At 46.2% G+C, this 12,000-nt stretch overlaps 1 protein-coding gene across 1 annotated transcript in view; it reads right to left on the bottom strand.

Moving 5' to 3' along the window:
- Nucleotides 1-12,000, bottom strand: part of TCTN2 (tectonic family member 2) — a 36,829-nt gene that overhangs the window by 14,882 nt on the left and 9,947 nt on the right. Inside the window, exons 6-11 of the mRNA XM_036741783.1 lie at nt 7,557-7,753; nt 7,160-7,286; nt 5,123-5,264; nt 4,153-4,218; nt 3,110-3,244; nt 2,473-2,550 (exon numbers count right to left, since the gene is read on the bottom strand). Coding sequence (XP_036597678.1) covers nt 2,473-2,550; nt 3,110-3,244; nt 4,153-4,218; nt 5,123-5,264; nt 7,160-7,286; nt 7,557-7,753 — 745 coding nt within the window. The remainder of the gene's footprint in view (nt 1-2,472; nt 2,551-3,109; nt 3,245-4,152; nt 4,219-5,122; nt 5,265-7,159; nt 7,287-7,556; nt 7,754-12,000) is intronic.

Raw genomic sequence — 12,000 nt, 5'->3', positions numbered from 1 at the left:
TGCAGGAAGTTTAACAGGCTTTTCTCTTAATAAGATTATTCTAGACCCGTGGAGTTAGAAGGGGAACAGACCAGTGGGATAGGTATTCCTGCCACTTTGAAAAATGGGACCAGCCATGAATGGGCTGGATACCTGCTGGATGGACAAAAAGTGATGCTCATCACCAGGAGGCTGGCCAACCTTTTCAACCTCAGCGACTCACGGATTTCCCTTCTAAGGCTTTGAAGGGGACAGCTTGCATCGGAGGCAGCCATGTGATAGACAAGGTGGAGAGACCGCTGGGTCTGGAGTCAGGAAGACCTGAGACGCAGACCCTTACTAGCTGTGTGACCCTGGGCAAGTCACTTAACCATTGTGTGCCTCAGTTCCACCATCTGTAAAATGGAAACCATAATAGCCCCTACCCTCCAGGGATGCTGTGAGGAAAGGGCTGTTATCATTATACTTGGGACAGCTAGGTGGAGCCATAGTGCAGAGAGTGCCAGGCCTGGAGTCAGGAAAACTTACCTTCCTGAATTCAAATCCAGCCTCAGACCCTTCCTAGCATGTGACCCTGCACAAGTCACTTCACGTCTGCCTGCCTCAGTTTCCTCATCTGTAAAACGGAGATAATAGCACTTTCCTGCCAGGGCTGTGAGGATCCAGTGAGATAATGAGTGGAATGGATGAAAGTCTCTCATTTAAGGAAAAGGATACTTAATATTTTAGCTTCCATAACGCCTGAACTATATCTTTGAGTTTAAAAATTAACTCCCCCTCCCCGGCTTAAACCTGCATATACACCACATATATCCACATCCTGCATACACATAGGGTGCGCATGCCTGTAACTGCTGTCTGTTAGTTTGAGGTTAAGGTGTTAAGAACCTTTCCTTGTTTCAAGAATGTGAGGCCAACTACCCCCACGGATGGGAATAGAAGTCCAGGGGGTTTTGGAGGCTTCTTAGAATTGTTTTGTAAGGGGGTTTTGGCGGGGGGGATTTAAGGGGTATATAAACTGACTGTCTGCCTTCTGAAACTTGCCTCCCCACCCCAGACCATTCCGGAGTGGGCGATGCCCAATTCTCGCGCGAGACTTGCAAATAAAGCCTCTGTCTTTACCTTGAGAAATCTTTAATTATTATTTCATTTTGGGGGATTATTGTCCCACACAATAAAATGTTTGTGAAGCGCTCTAGAGATGTGATTAGGACTCACGGATCTCTCATTTCACAAGGGCTGGGACTTGCACCCCCACTGCAAAGCACAATCCCTCCAGAGCTGGAAGGTACCTCAGAGGCCACTGAGACCAAGACAGATGAAGTGTGCTGCCCAGGGTCACCCGACAAGGAAGGGTCTGGGTAGTGTGTGGAGGGATCTGAACCCAGGCCTCTTTCCCTACAGCACTCTTCACACGTGGCTCAGATAAGGAGAGTCTGTGATCTTGGCGTATCCAGCACCTGCCCTCCCTGGCCTGACGCTCATGAAGGTGGCCACAGGGCTCTCACATCGTTGTCATCACAGGCTCAGGGAGGTCGATCCTTGGATCGCAGAGACACAATCCCTCCCTGGGTCACTTTCAGGCTTTCCAGCCTGGTGGCATCTGCCCCAGCTTGGGATTACTATTCTCTGCAATGCAAAATAAACCTCTTAGTGAACTGGCTAGAGGGCCGTAGATAGGGTCAAAGGTCAGGGCTAGAAAGGGTGTGAGAGGCCACCAAGTCTAACCCCTCAATTTCAATACAGACAAGAACCTGAGACCCACAAGGGACAAGTAACTAGCTCAAGGTCACACAGGTGACATGTGGCAGAACCAAGGGACCCCCCGACTATACATCCAATGGTCTTCCCATGACTTTCAGAGTTAACATTAAACCCTACTCTCAGCTCTCAAAAAACCTTGCCATTCTGAAGACTGTGGAATTGGATTTTAAAATAGTCAAGCAATAGACCATGTGTAATTTTATTAGCACATAAAAAAATCCATCTACAGCTTGCTCCACTTCTTGAAAAGCTTGTATTTCCTAACAGGTAAGAACCCCATTGTCTTTCTGTTGAAACATCGATCATTAAATAAAGAAAAACTCTAATCCATCGAGAACACTACAGGAAAGCAGATATGAGAAAAAGCACACATTGACAGTATTTGCTCTCTGGACTGGAGGGCCCTGTGGCTTCTGCAGGAAACCATTCATCTCCCTGGGCAGGTTGGGCCTTTTCTGCCCCCTCTACTCCAGGAGAATCCCCTGGGGCCCTGAGCCCTCATGTGACTTGCCGAGGGTCACCGAGCCAGAATGCCACTATGCGCTGCCAAGCTGCCCCTCTCAGGCCGACTTTACAGAGTAGTCACATTTAACTTCTGGATTTCGATACTACGTAGAAACAAAAGGGCTGGCTGATCTGCAAGCTTGAGGGGGAAAGGGATAGGAATTGTTTTAAAACATCAATTCTTGATTTTTTTTCACCAGATGAATTAAAGTATAAGCATCTTACCTGGGTTTCCAGATCGTTTGGGGCTGTCTGTAGCATTAAAGCTTAAAAATGTTACTTTAAATCTCTGTGTCAATATTCCTAGAAATAAAATAGCAACAATACCAAATATAACGAGTACTGTTAATTCCCCTGTGGTAAACAATGCATCTGTCCCATTTCTCACACTTCTTAGAAATGTATTTTATCCTAAACATTTTTGTTGATAGCGTCTGCTTTTCTACCACCTTAATTTCCAAATATATCTTTCCCCTTCCCCTAAATCCATCCTGCCCCTCCCCAGAGGCATCCCTTGATAAAAGAGTAAAAAAGAAAGAGAAGGAGAAAAAGCAGTCTGCAAAATTAACCAACAGACAAACCAAATCTAGGAGTATATGTGACATTCCACACCCATAGGTTCCCACTTCTGCAAAGAAGGCTGGGAGATGTAGATTTTCTCCTCTCTTCTTTGAGACCAAGGTCAACCACTTATAGTTAATTTTTAAATATCCAAAATAGATGCTCACACCTCTCTATCTCTAATGAAGTCATAAGTACATGCATGAAACATGTCTGGCCTGTTTTAATCACAGGTATCCCTAAGACAAGGGAAAAAAGACTACAAATAAAAAATCAAACTCTCTGCCTCTCCATGTATTACCTTGCTGGTCTGCATGAATTTTTGCCCGAATGACTTTGACATTGAGTTCAGTGATTGTTTTCCCTTTCCATCTGAAAGTATAATGCTCTTCCAAGTTCACATATTTGAATGATGGCTCGGGATGAAGAAATATTTCTGTTAAACAAACCCACAGTCAGTCCTCTGAGCGGCAGACTCTCCTCTGAACACAGTCAGATCCAAGAGACACAGAAAGAGCCTCTCTCATCAAATCCAATAATATCACTGAAAATCTAAGCAAGTTAGCTGTCACCACTTTATGTCACTATTTTAAATGGTGAAAATAAAAAGCGAAAAGGGTCAGTAAAAAGAACTGCAGCCAGCCCTAAGGGATCATTATCTTCTCTGAAGAGTGTTGTGGCTGATTTCAAAGGACCATGTTACAGATACGGGAACAAGGCCCACGGAGGTCAGAGAGCCCTTGGAGGTCTCAGGTCCAGCCTCTCATTGTACAGATGAGGAAACAAAGAAGGGAAGGGATTGGCCGCAAGTCAGACAAGTAGCCATTCCCTGCCAGTTTTGTACCCAGGCCTTCTAACCCTAAATCTGCACCCTTCTGTTTATTTCATGTGTACCTGACACCTTCTGTTTTTCTCACAAGTCACTCCCCAGGAAAGCCCTCCTAGTAAATCTTTCCTTATGATGGAGAAAACTAGTTAAGCCAAACCCACATCAGAAGGCGTAGGCCACATTCTACCCTTATATTCCCACATTTCTTCCACGGGGCAAGAGTAGTTTTTAGCTTCTCCCCAAACCAATCTATTCAAGGAAGTTCTAAAAAGTCGTATTTTTATCAATCAGTCCATTGACAAGCATTTACTACACACCTACTGTGTGCCAGACGCTAGAAAGACAGACAACGTGAAATTTCCTGCCTTCAAGGAGCTTATATTCTATCTGGAAAAAGAGACATTCCCAAAAGTTTCCTATCCAGAATCACTTTCTTTTCGACTTCCAGCAGAACCTTCCGGTAGGTAGGACCCATGTGTTTCTATGAGCATACAGAAATCATCACAATATGGTACCTGTGCCATAGATGAACTTGTCTAAGGCAGTTGACTCCTCATAGATCACTTGGGGTACAAGAAAGCCTAGGAAGACAAAAAGAGTCATCTTGGGTGGTCTGCACTGCATGTCAGAATCGTGTTTTCTTTCTTCAAAGAAAAAGCCCATCTCTATTTTACTAACTATGGCACATGAGACGGCTCTCCATACCAGCCTCTCCCTCTCTGCCCACCTGAACCCACCAGATATGAGCACCTGGGTGTTCTAGGAGACTGGCGCTCATCCACACCCAGGACAAAGAAGACACACCAGAGTCAGGAGCAGCACAGGTCAGTGGTGTTTCCAGGGGAGAACTGGAGCTGATGCTGCTGGGTTGTGAAAAAGAATCTATCTCCTCACACTGACTAATTTATTCTATGCTTATTACGTTTATTTGCTTTTCATTTATACTGGTAGAACCCTTGGCAGTTGGCAATCCTCTCCTTTGACCCTCTTCTCAGCCCTCTGAAGTCACCGTGGCAGCTGCTGTTCTTAGGCCGAACTAGGAGGAGGAGGCAGAGGATGAGGACAACTTACATTTACATGTTATCTCATTTGACTGAGTGTGTGGGAGTCAGGAAGAGCAGGATTCAAATCCAGCTTCAGGCTCTTCCTAGCTGTGTGACCCTGAGCAAGTCACTTAACCTCTGTCTGCCTTTGTTGCCTCACTTGTAAAATGGGGCTAATAGTAGCACCTATCTCAGAGAGCTGTCATTAAGGTCAAATCAGATAATATTTGGAAAGCACTTTGCAAGTCTCAAGCACTACAGAAATGCTAATAAAAATTAAATTAATTAAAATTATTAAATAGCAAAGAACCTTTGAAGTATTTCTAAAAATAAAAATGGCTTCCCCAACAGATAACTGAATGTGGTCTGACCGAAGTGGTCCAGTGATAATATTGTCTAATATCATAGGTCACATGACCCTCCCCCTACAAGGGCAACATACCTCCAATAGCACCACTTTTGATCCTCGTTTTACTTATATTTCCCCGTTCTTGATGCGTTGTCAAGTCAGTAACACAGCTCACATCGAAATTCTGAAGGAAGGCCACGGGGGCCGCTTGCATACACTGCCCCACTATGGACATCTAGGGACAAGATGAACACAAGATTAACAATCGCTCTTCCTGCCACCACAAAATCAAGGGCCGCCAGCCTCCTGGGCGTCCTTCTGTGGCCGGCTTCCTTTGTTATTAAAGGTTCACCAAAGGCCAGCTGGTAGACCTGGGCAGTGACTTTTCCCCATCATTTATTCACTAATCAAAGTGGAGAAGTGGCTTAGGAAGAGACTCATTTTCAAGCCCATGGTGCTCCACATACCAACAGCAAACATTCCCACAGCTCTGTCAGGTCTACAAAGCACTTCTCCCACACCACTTCATTCAGGGCCATGCAAAGGCAGTTGCCACTCTCACCAATTTAAAAATGAGCCAACTGAGACTCCGAGAGACTTAGTGACTTGCCCAAGATAACCCAGAAAACAAATGCCCAAGGTGGAGTTCACACAGGGGTCTTCCTTCTGCTTCCCACTACACCACACTGCCCCCTCTAATCTAGGCATCTCACTAAGACCCACATGCTGACTGCATTCACCCTCAATGACTTTTCCTACCACAGGAGAAGTCTTAAAATTAACACAGGAAAGGTGTCAGAAAGCAGTTTGAGGATTGGCTTGGGTAAAAAAACCCAATGCATAATTTGAGCTGTTTAAGAATCTGGATCACATGGGACTCAGAAACATTCTACCAAATTGACTTTGTTTCTCTAACTTCTCAGAGTACCGGGCCAGCAGAGCGACAAGCCACTCAACGGTGAGTCAGTAAAGGATTTCAGTCCGACAGCTCTTTACCAAACCAAGACCAAGCAGGAGCTGTAAGATTGTTGCTCAGAGCCTTCAGACACGTGGAGAGATGTCTAGAGAAGCTTAGTGTAGGGACAGCCTGATGAGGGCAGCTCAGCAGATCGAGCACTTAGACTTACAATCAAGAAGACCTGGGTTCAGGTCCTGCCTCATATACTCAGCAGCAGTCACACTTGACAAATTCTTTGACTTTTCTATGCCTCAGTTTTCTCATCAGTAAATGAGGCAAATGGACTCATGAAGAGTCAAACATAACTGAATGACCAAACAACAAAAAAGGTGAAATAAACTCACTTGATCCTCATAGTAACCCTGAGAAGTAGATGCTCCATTTTACAGAGGAGGAAAGTGAGATTCTGTCATAAGATGAAATGTCCTGCCCAGGGTCACACAGTGAGTGTCTGAGGCTAGATCTGAACTCAAGTCTTCCTGACTCCTGGGGCAGCTAGGTGGTACGGTGGATACAGCATCAGGTCTGGAGTCAGAAAAATCTGAATTCAAATCTGGCCCAGACGCTTCTCAGCCAGATGACCCTGGGTAAGTCACTTAATCCCTATTTGCCTCAGTTCCTCATATGTAAAATGGGGACACACTGGAGTAGGACATGGCCAACTACTCCAATATCTCTGCCAAGAAAAACCCATGGATGAGTGCATGGAGTCACAAAGAGTCAGACACGACTGAACAACAGCAACAAATTCCTGACTCTAGGCCACAGGCTCTGTCTACTGCACGTTGTCTCTAAGTGTGGTTGTTGTGACGAGTCTCACTCAAGAAAAGGAAATAAATGGAGGAAAAAAAGAAAAAGGACAACATCTGTGTAACACAGATTAAGCAGAAAGTAAGGAAGGCTTCCAGCACACCTGGAGGACCCCTTACGGAAACCATTAAGGGAAGGCATGGCCAAAAGTCCTCCAGGCTGGGCTGTCACCGACATCCCACATCCATTCACTGGAGTGTTTGAGGTAAGATAAAAACAAGAAGGAGATATGATGGCTACTCATGGCTGGAGACTGTCCTGTGCTTGTTGGCCCCTTAGGGCCTAGCCCAGCATCTCATACAGAATAAGTGGAATGAACAAGACTGATTACAGATGCCACATTTGGAAACTGAAGTCCTAACCTGGGGTATGGTGAAAAGCTCTTTTTCCACTGTCATAAGTGGCTTGTTTTGCACGTAGCCAAAATCCGACCAGTCTTTCACTTCGATGTACATAGGTAAGCCGAAGCTGTACTCTTCTCTAAAAGAACTACAAGTTAAAGAAAGAGAATTATGGTTCACATTTTTACCTATTAGCTATTCAGCCAAATGTCATTAGTTTGACATCATTCTTTCAAACACACAGCACAAGATAAACTCACAAAAACGAAAACATGGAATGAAACATTTTTAAGTCAGTGAATTTCAGAAAGGAATTGTGCCTCGTAGAAATCCTACATAGTCTGTAACCACTCGGAAAAGTAACTTCAGTGGCATTCAGACACAAGAATCACTCATGGTCCACTGTGTTTCTACTTACATTAAGCCATGGAAGAAATAACCAAGGAAAGGAGTGTTGTCCAGGGAGGACTGAACACACAGGAAGGGAAACCAATCCGACGACTGTTCTGTTACTGGGTTAGAGCACAAGTGTTCAAAAGGTGGATTTACATTTCCGCCAAAAACTCCCGTAAAACAGTGTCCTTTGAACAGGTCTAGTAAAGGGGGCGTGCATTCCTAGAAAGAAGACACAAAAGAGCAATCAGTCCACGCGCCAGGGCCTCCACTGTTCCCATCTGCCGAGGTCTTCCCAGAAGAAGGGATGTTTTTACAATCCCTGGCACCAGGGCCAGATACTACTGCTAAAACCACAGAATGGGAGAAAGGTTTGACCCTGCAAGCCAGATGGTGCCTGTGCCTAGACAGAGAGAGAGCAGAAACGAGTGTGATCCATACTGAACACATTATGAAGGCCAGCAAGGGTAAAGGTGCTTGTGAAGACCTGGGGCTATTAAGGGGACCCTTGCGGGCGAACGATATGTGTCAAGTCAATCGGACACAGACATAGTCCCCGTCACACAGCCTTGATTCAAAGAACACAAGGGCAAAGCACCACAAATATTGCAGGAACCCTGAAACACAGCACTATCTTATAGCCAAAGACACTAACTGATATTCATTCTGATGACCCCGAGAAATCAAGGAAAATTCAATTACATTTCAGAGACTCTTTTTACCAAGGTAAAGAAATGTTCTGATCAAGAGTGGCTGTTGTTTTTTTTTAAGTTAATAAAAGTGTTAAAAAGTTAAAAAAGTTTTAAAGTCTCCATACTCCAAGGATCTGTAATTTTTGATTTTGCTGACCTGGGACCCAAGGGGAACTCCCTGTGTGGGAATTTTCTCTGCTAGTCAGTCAGCCAACAAGCATTTATTAAGTAGTTACGGTGTGCAAAGCAGTGTGCTAAGTGCTGGGGATAAATGGCAAAAGCCAGTCTCTGTTCTCAAGAGTTCCTATTCTAATCGAAGATCATTACGTACAAACATGATCTCAGGGAGGAAGGGAGGGAGAATAGGTGATGGAGGGCAGGCCCGGGAGGGGGCTAGGAGGGGGGAAGGCTTCTTCCTGCAGAAAGGAGGGTCTGAGCTGAGTCCTGAAGGGGTCTAGGGAAGCTAGAAGGCCAAAGGGAGGAGGAGAAGCAGTCCAGGCATCAGGCCTATGTGTAAGAAACTACAAGTGGACCAGTGTGGCTAGAGAGTAGAGGGAGGGGAAGAATGGAGAATGCAAAAAGACAAGAAAGTTCTCGGGGGACTGAGAGCACTCTGTATTTGCTCCTGGGGGTCACTTGGAAAGCTTTAGGAAAATCCCACTGGCAGCTGAGTGAGGAGAGCTTTGAGGCAGAAGGCAAGAGTTCAGGGAGAGGGGATGAGGACCTGAACCCAGCCTGTGTGAGCAGAGGAGAGGGGGTGTACAGGAAGAGTGGAATATGTGCAGGTGTGTTGGTAAGAAAAATGGGCTCCTTAGCACTTAGTTCAACAAGTGCCCTTGAAGAGTTTGGCTTTTGTTTGCTTTAATTCAGTGTATTTCATTGAGTCTTACTAAGTGCTAAGCCCCAGGGCCCAAACCCCTATTAGGTATAAAACCTTAGTGAGTGTGGATTGGCAACTAACCCCAAGGTAGGGCTAATTTCACGGAGGGCCTAGTTTACATGTCTGGGAGAGCAGAGGCTCTTAGACCACGTGGGTTTAAGTCTGCCTCTTTGTGAGGTCACATGGGTGAGTCGCATGTATGACTCACCCCTGACGCTGAAAAAGATATAAAAACCAGGGGTTGGCTGTCTGTTCCTTGGAGCTCCTCCTTACAGCAGTGGTGGTGCACGACGCTGGGCCAGCCCTTGTTCTGAGCTCCTGGGCTGAACCTAGATGTTGGTAACTATGAATGTGTACTGGGTCTGTCTGTTGATGTTTATAATTTGTTTGTATTTTGTTCTGAACTTTAGGGTGCTGGATTTCTCCCCTGAACTAAGTGAATGCTGTCTGTATGCTGGATTAAAGTAAACTTGTCAACCCCTTCACCTTGCTTTCCTTAGTTAAGCAGATCAGAAGAACCTGTGCTGTTGGCAGCTTTCCAGGTGCTGGCTGTGGGTGGATCTTACACCCCCATAGAAGCTGCTAGCCAGATTGTTGAAACAGCAGGGCATGCCAGTGGGAGCTGGGCACGACCCTTGGGTATCAAGCTAAGGTGACTGGGAAGGTGGGGGTACTTTGGACAGCAACAGGACAGTTGGGAAGAGGTGAGAGTTTGGGCTGGTGAAGGTCAGATCCGATATGAGATGCCCAATGGGCAGTGTAGATAGGGGTGCATGACTGACTCAGCACAGCCATCCAGGGCTGTGGAATCATCTGCATGGAGATGACCCAGAAGCCCATGGGAACTGAGGAGGTCCCCAAGTGAGGCCATAGAAGAGAAGAAGGCCCAGGCCTGGGCCTCAGGAGACACTACAGTTAGTGTGCACAGTCTGGGTAAAGACCCAGCAGGAGACTGGGCAGGAGTGGTCAGACAGGCAGAAGAGGGAGTCACCAGGAGAGAAGGGCGTCACGGAAACCTGGAAAGGAGAGGATCCCGGAGGAGAAGGCGATTCACATGGACCAAAAGGAAGAAGGCTGAGGGAAGCCCATTTCATCTGGCAAGGAGGAAGTCACTGGTCACTCTGGAGAGAGCAGTTACATTGCAGCAGTGAGCTCAGAAGGACATGAAAGGAGAGGGGGCTCCTCCTGGGCTGTGACCAGGACACATCGGGGGAACCGCCCTCCCTCCAGCCCTCCCACAGTGCCTTGTAGTTAAATCACTTGTGTGTGTACATACATACACACATGACTTATATGCACGTGCATTTATGCACGTAGATAATCACATGTGCACATGTGTACAGATGTGTGTGCTTAGACTGTATATGTTTTTACACATCCTTGTTATCTGCCCTACTAAAAGATAGGTTTATCTGTTCTTTTGTCCTCAGGACTGGGCCCAGTGCTCGGCACACAGTAAGCCCTTAATAAATACCTGCTGTCTGATGGATTGGTGGTGAAGGGAATTCCCGTTATCCACCCAGGGTCACACAGCCACCTCCAAGCTCAGTACTCTCTACCTATGGTGCCTTGGCTTAAAGACATAAGCTTCAGCCCCCTAACAAAGTCATTTATCCAAAATGCTTCCTTTGCCAAGAATGTCATGTATCAGCGGTATTTGCAGAAGCATTTTAGTAAGAAAGTACATTGTATGGCCCACAGTGGGGAACCTGCAGCCTTGAGGCCACATATGGCCACTCAAGTCCTCAAGCGTGGCCCTTTGACTGAATCCAAACTTCACTGAATAAATCTCCTTAATAAAAAGATTTGTTCTATAAAACTTGGGCTCAGTCAAAGAGCCGCTCCCAAGGACCTAGAAGGCCACATGTGGCCTCGAGGCAGCAGGTTCCCTACCCCTGGCCCACACGGTCAGTCCCTTAGGTGTTGAGAGAGGGGATGGATCAGCAGGGACTGTGGGGGCCCCAGGAGGCCTCCTCACACTCTGATTCTAGGCTACTTCTTCAACCAGAGACCCAACTCTAAAAAGGAAATACCAATATGCTTCTTTTAACCTTACAACAAAACCACATGCCCAAACCTTACATCTCACACTGTGGGAGCCTACCAGGGGCACAATTCACTCTCCTGAGAATGGGCCAGTACAAAGGACAGAGAAGTCATCTGTTGTAGCTGTGAAATTTAATAGTAAGAAACAGACACAGCAGCGGCAATCAACAAGACGGGCCCGGGCCTAAGGGGACACCGGTCAGCCGGCCTCTTTGGATCACCCCGTTCTTTTTCAAATAAATTCTGGATTGGACGGTATCAACTTTAGTTCACTGCGCTCATTCTACCTTTGTTGGGATGACTTCAAAAATCTTGAAGGCTTTCAGGCCTGCTATGCATGGGACTTACCTTTTTACTAAAATGCATCTCATTGTCACTGAGGCTGGTCGCCCTCCTCCTCCTCTGGCCTCCCGGCCTCCTCCCCTACACCTAAAGTACATGAAGAAGAATTCCTCCTCTTCCTCACCATTCGAGATCCTGCCAACAGAGAGCAGGGCCTGCCTTCTTTTCAGCTCCTAGCTCAGGGCCCTGAAATTCAATTCAATTTACAAACATCTGGACAGCGCAGTGATGCAGTGGAGTCAGGAGGACCCGAGTTCAAATCTGGCCTGAGACACTTCCTAGCTGGGCGACCCTGGGGAAGTCATTTTACCCTGTTTGCCTCAGTTTCCTCATCTCTAAAAATGAGCTGGAGAAGGAAATGGCAAACCAAGTCCAGTATCTTCCCCAGGAAAACCCCAAATAGGGTCACAAAAAGTCAGATATGATTCATAACATTATGCGCTAGGTTGGGTGGACTAGTAAATTGACAGCTGGCCTAAGAGTCCTAAGACTTGGGTTCAAGTCTAGCT

The sequence above is a fragment of the Trichosurus vulpecula genome, chromosome 1 (assembly GCF_011100635.1).
Source record: "Trichosurus vulpecula isolate mTriVul1 chromosome 1, mTriVul1.pri, whole genome shotgun sequence".
Taxonomy (NCBI): domain Eukaryota; kingdom Metazoa; phylum Chordata; class Mammalia; order Diprotodontia; family Phalangeridae; genus Trichosurus; species Trichosurus vulpecula.
Note: the sequence above shows the minus strand (reverse complement) of the source record. Positions and strands in the feature narration are given on the sequence as shown.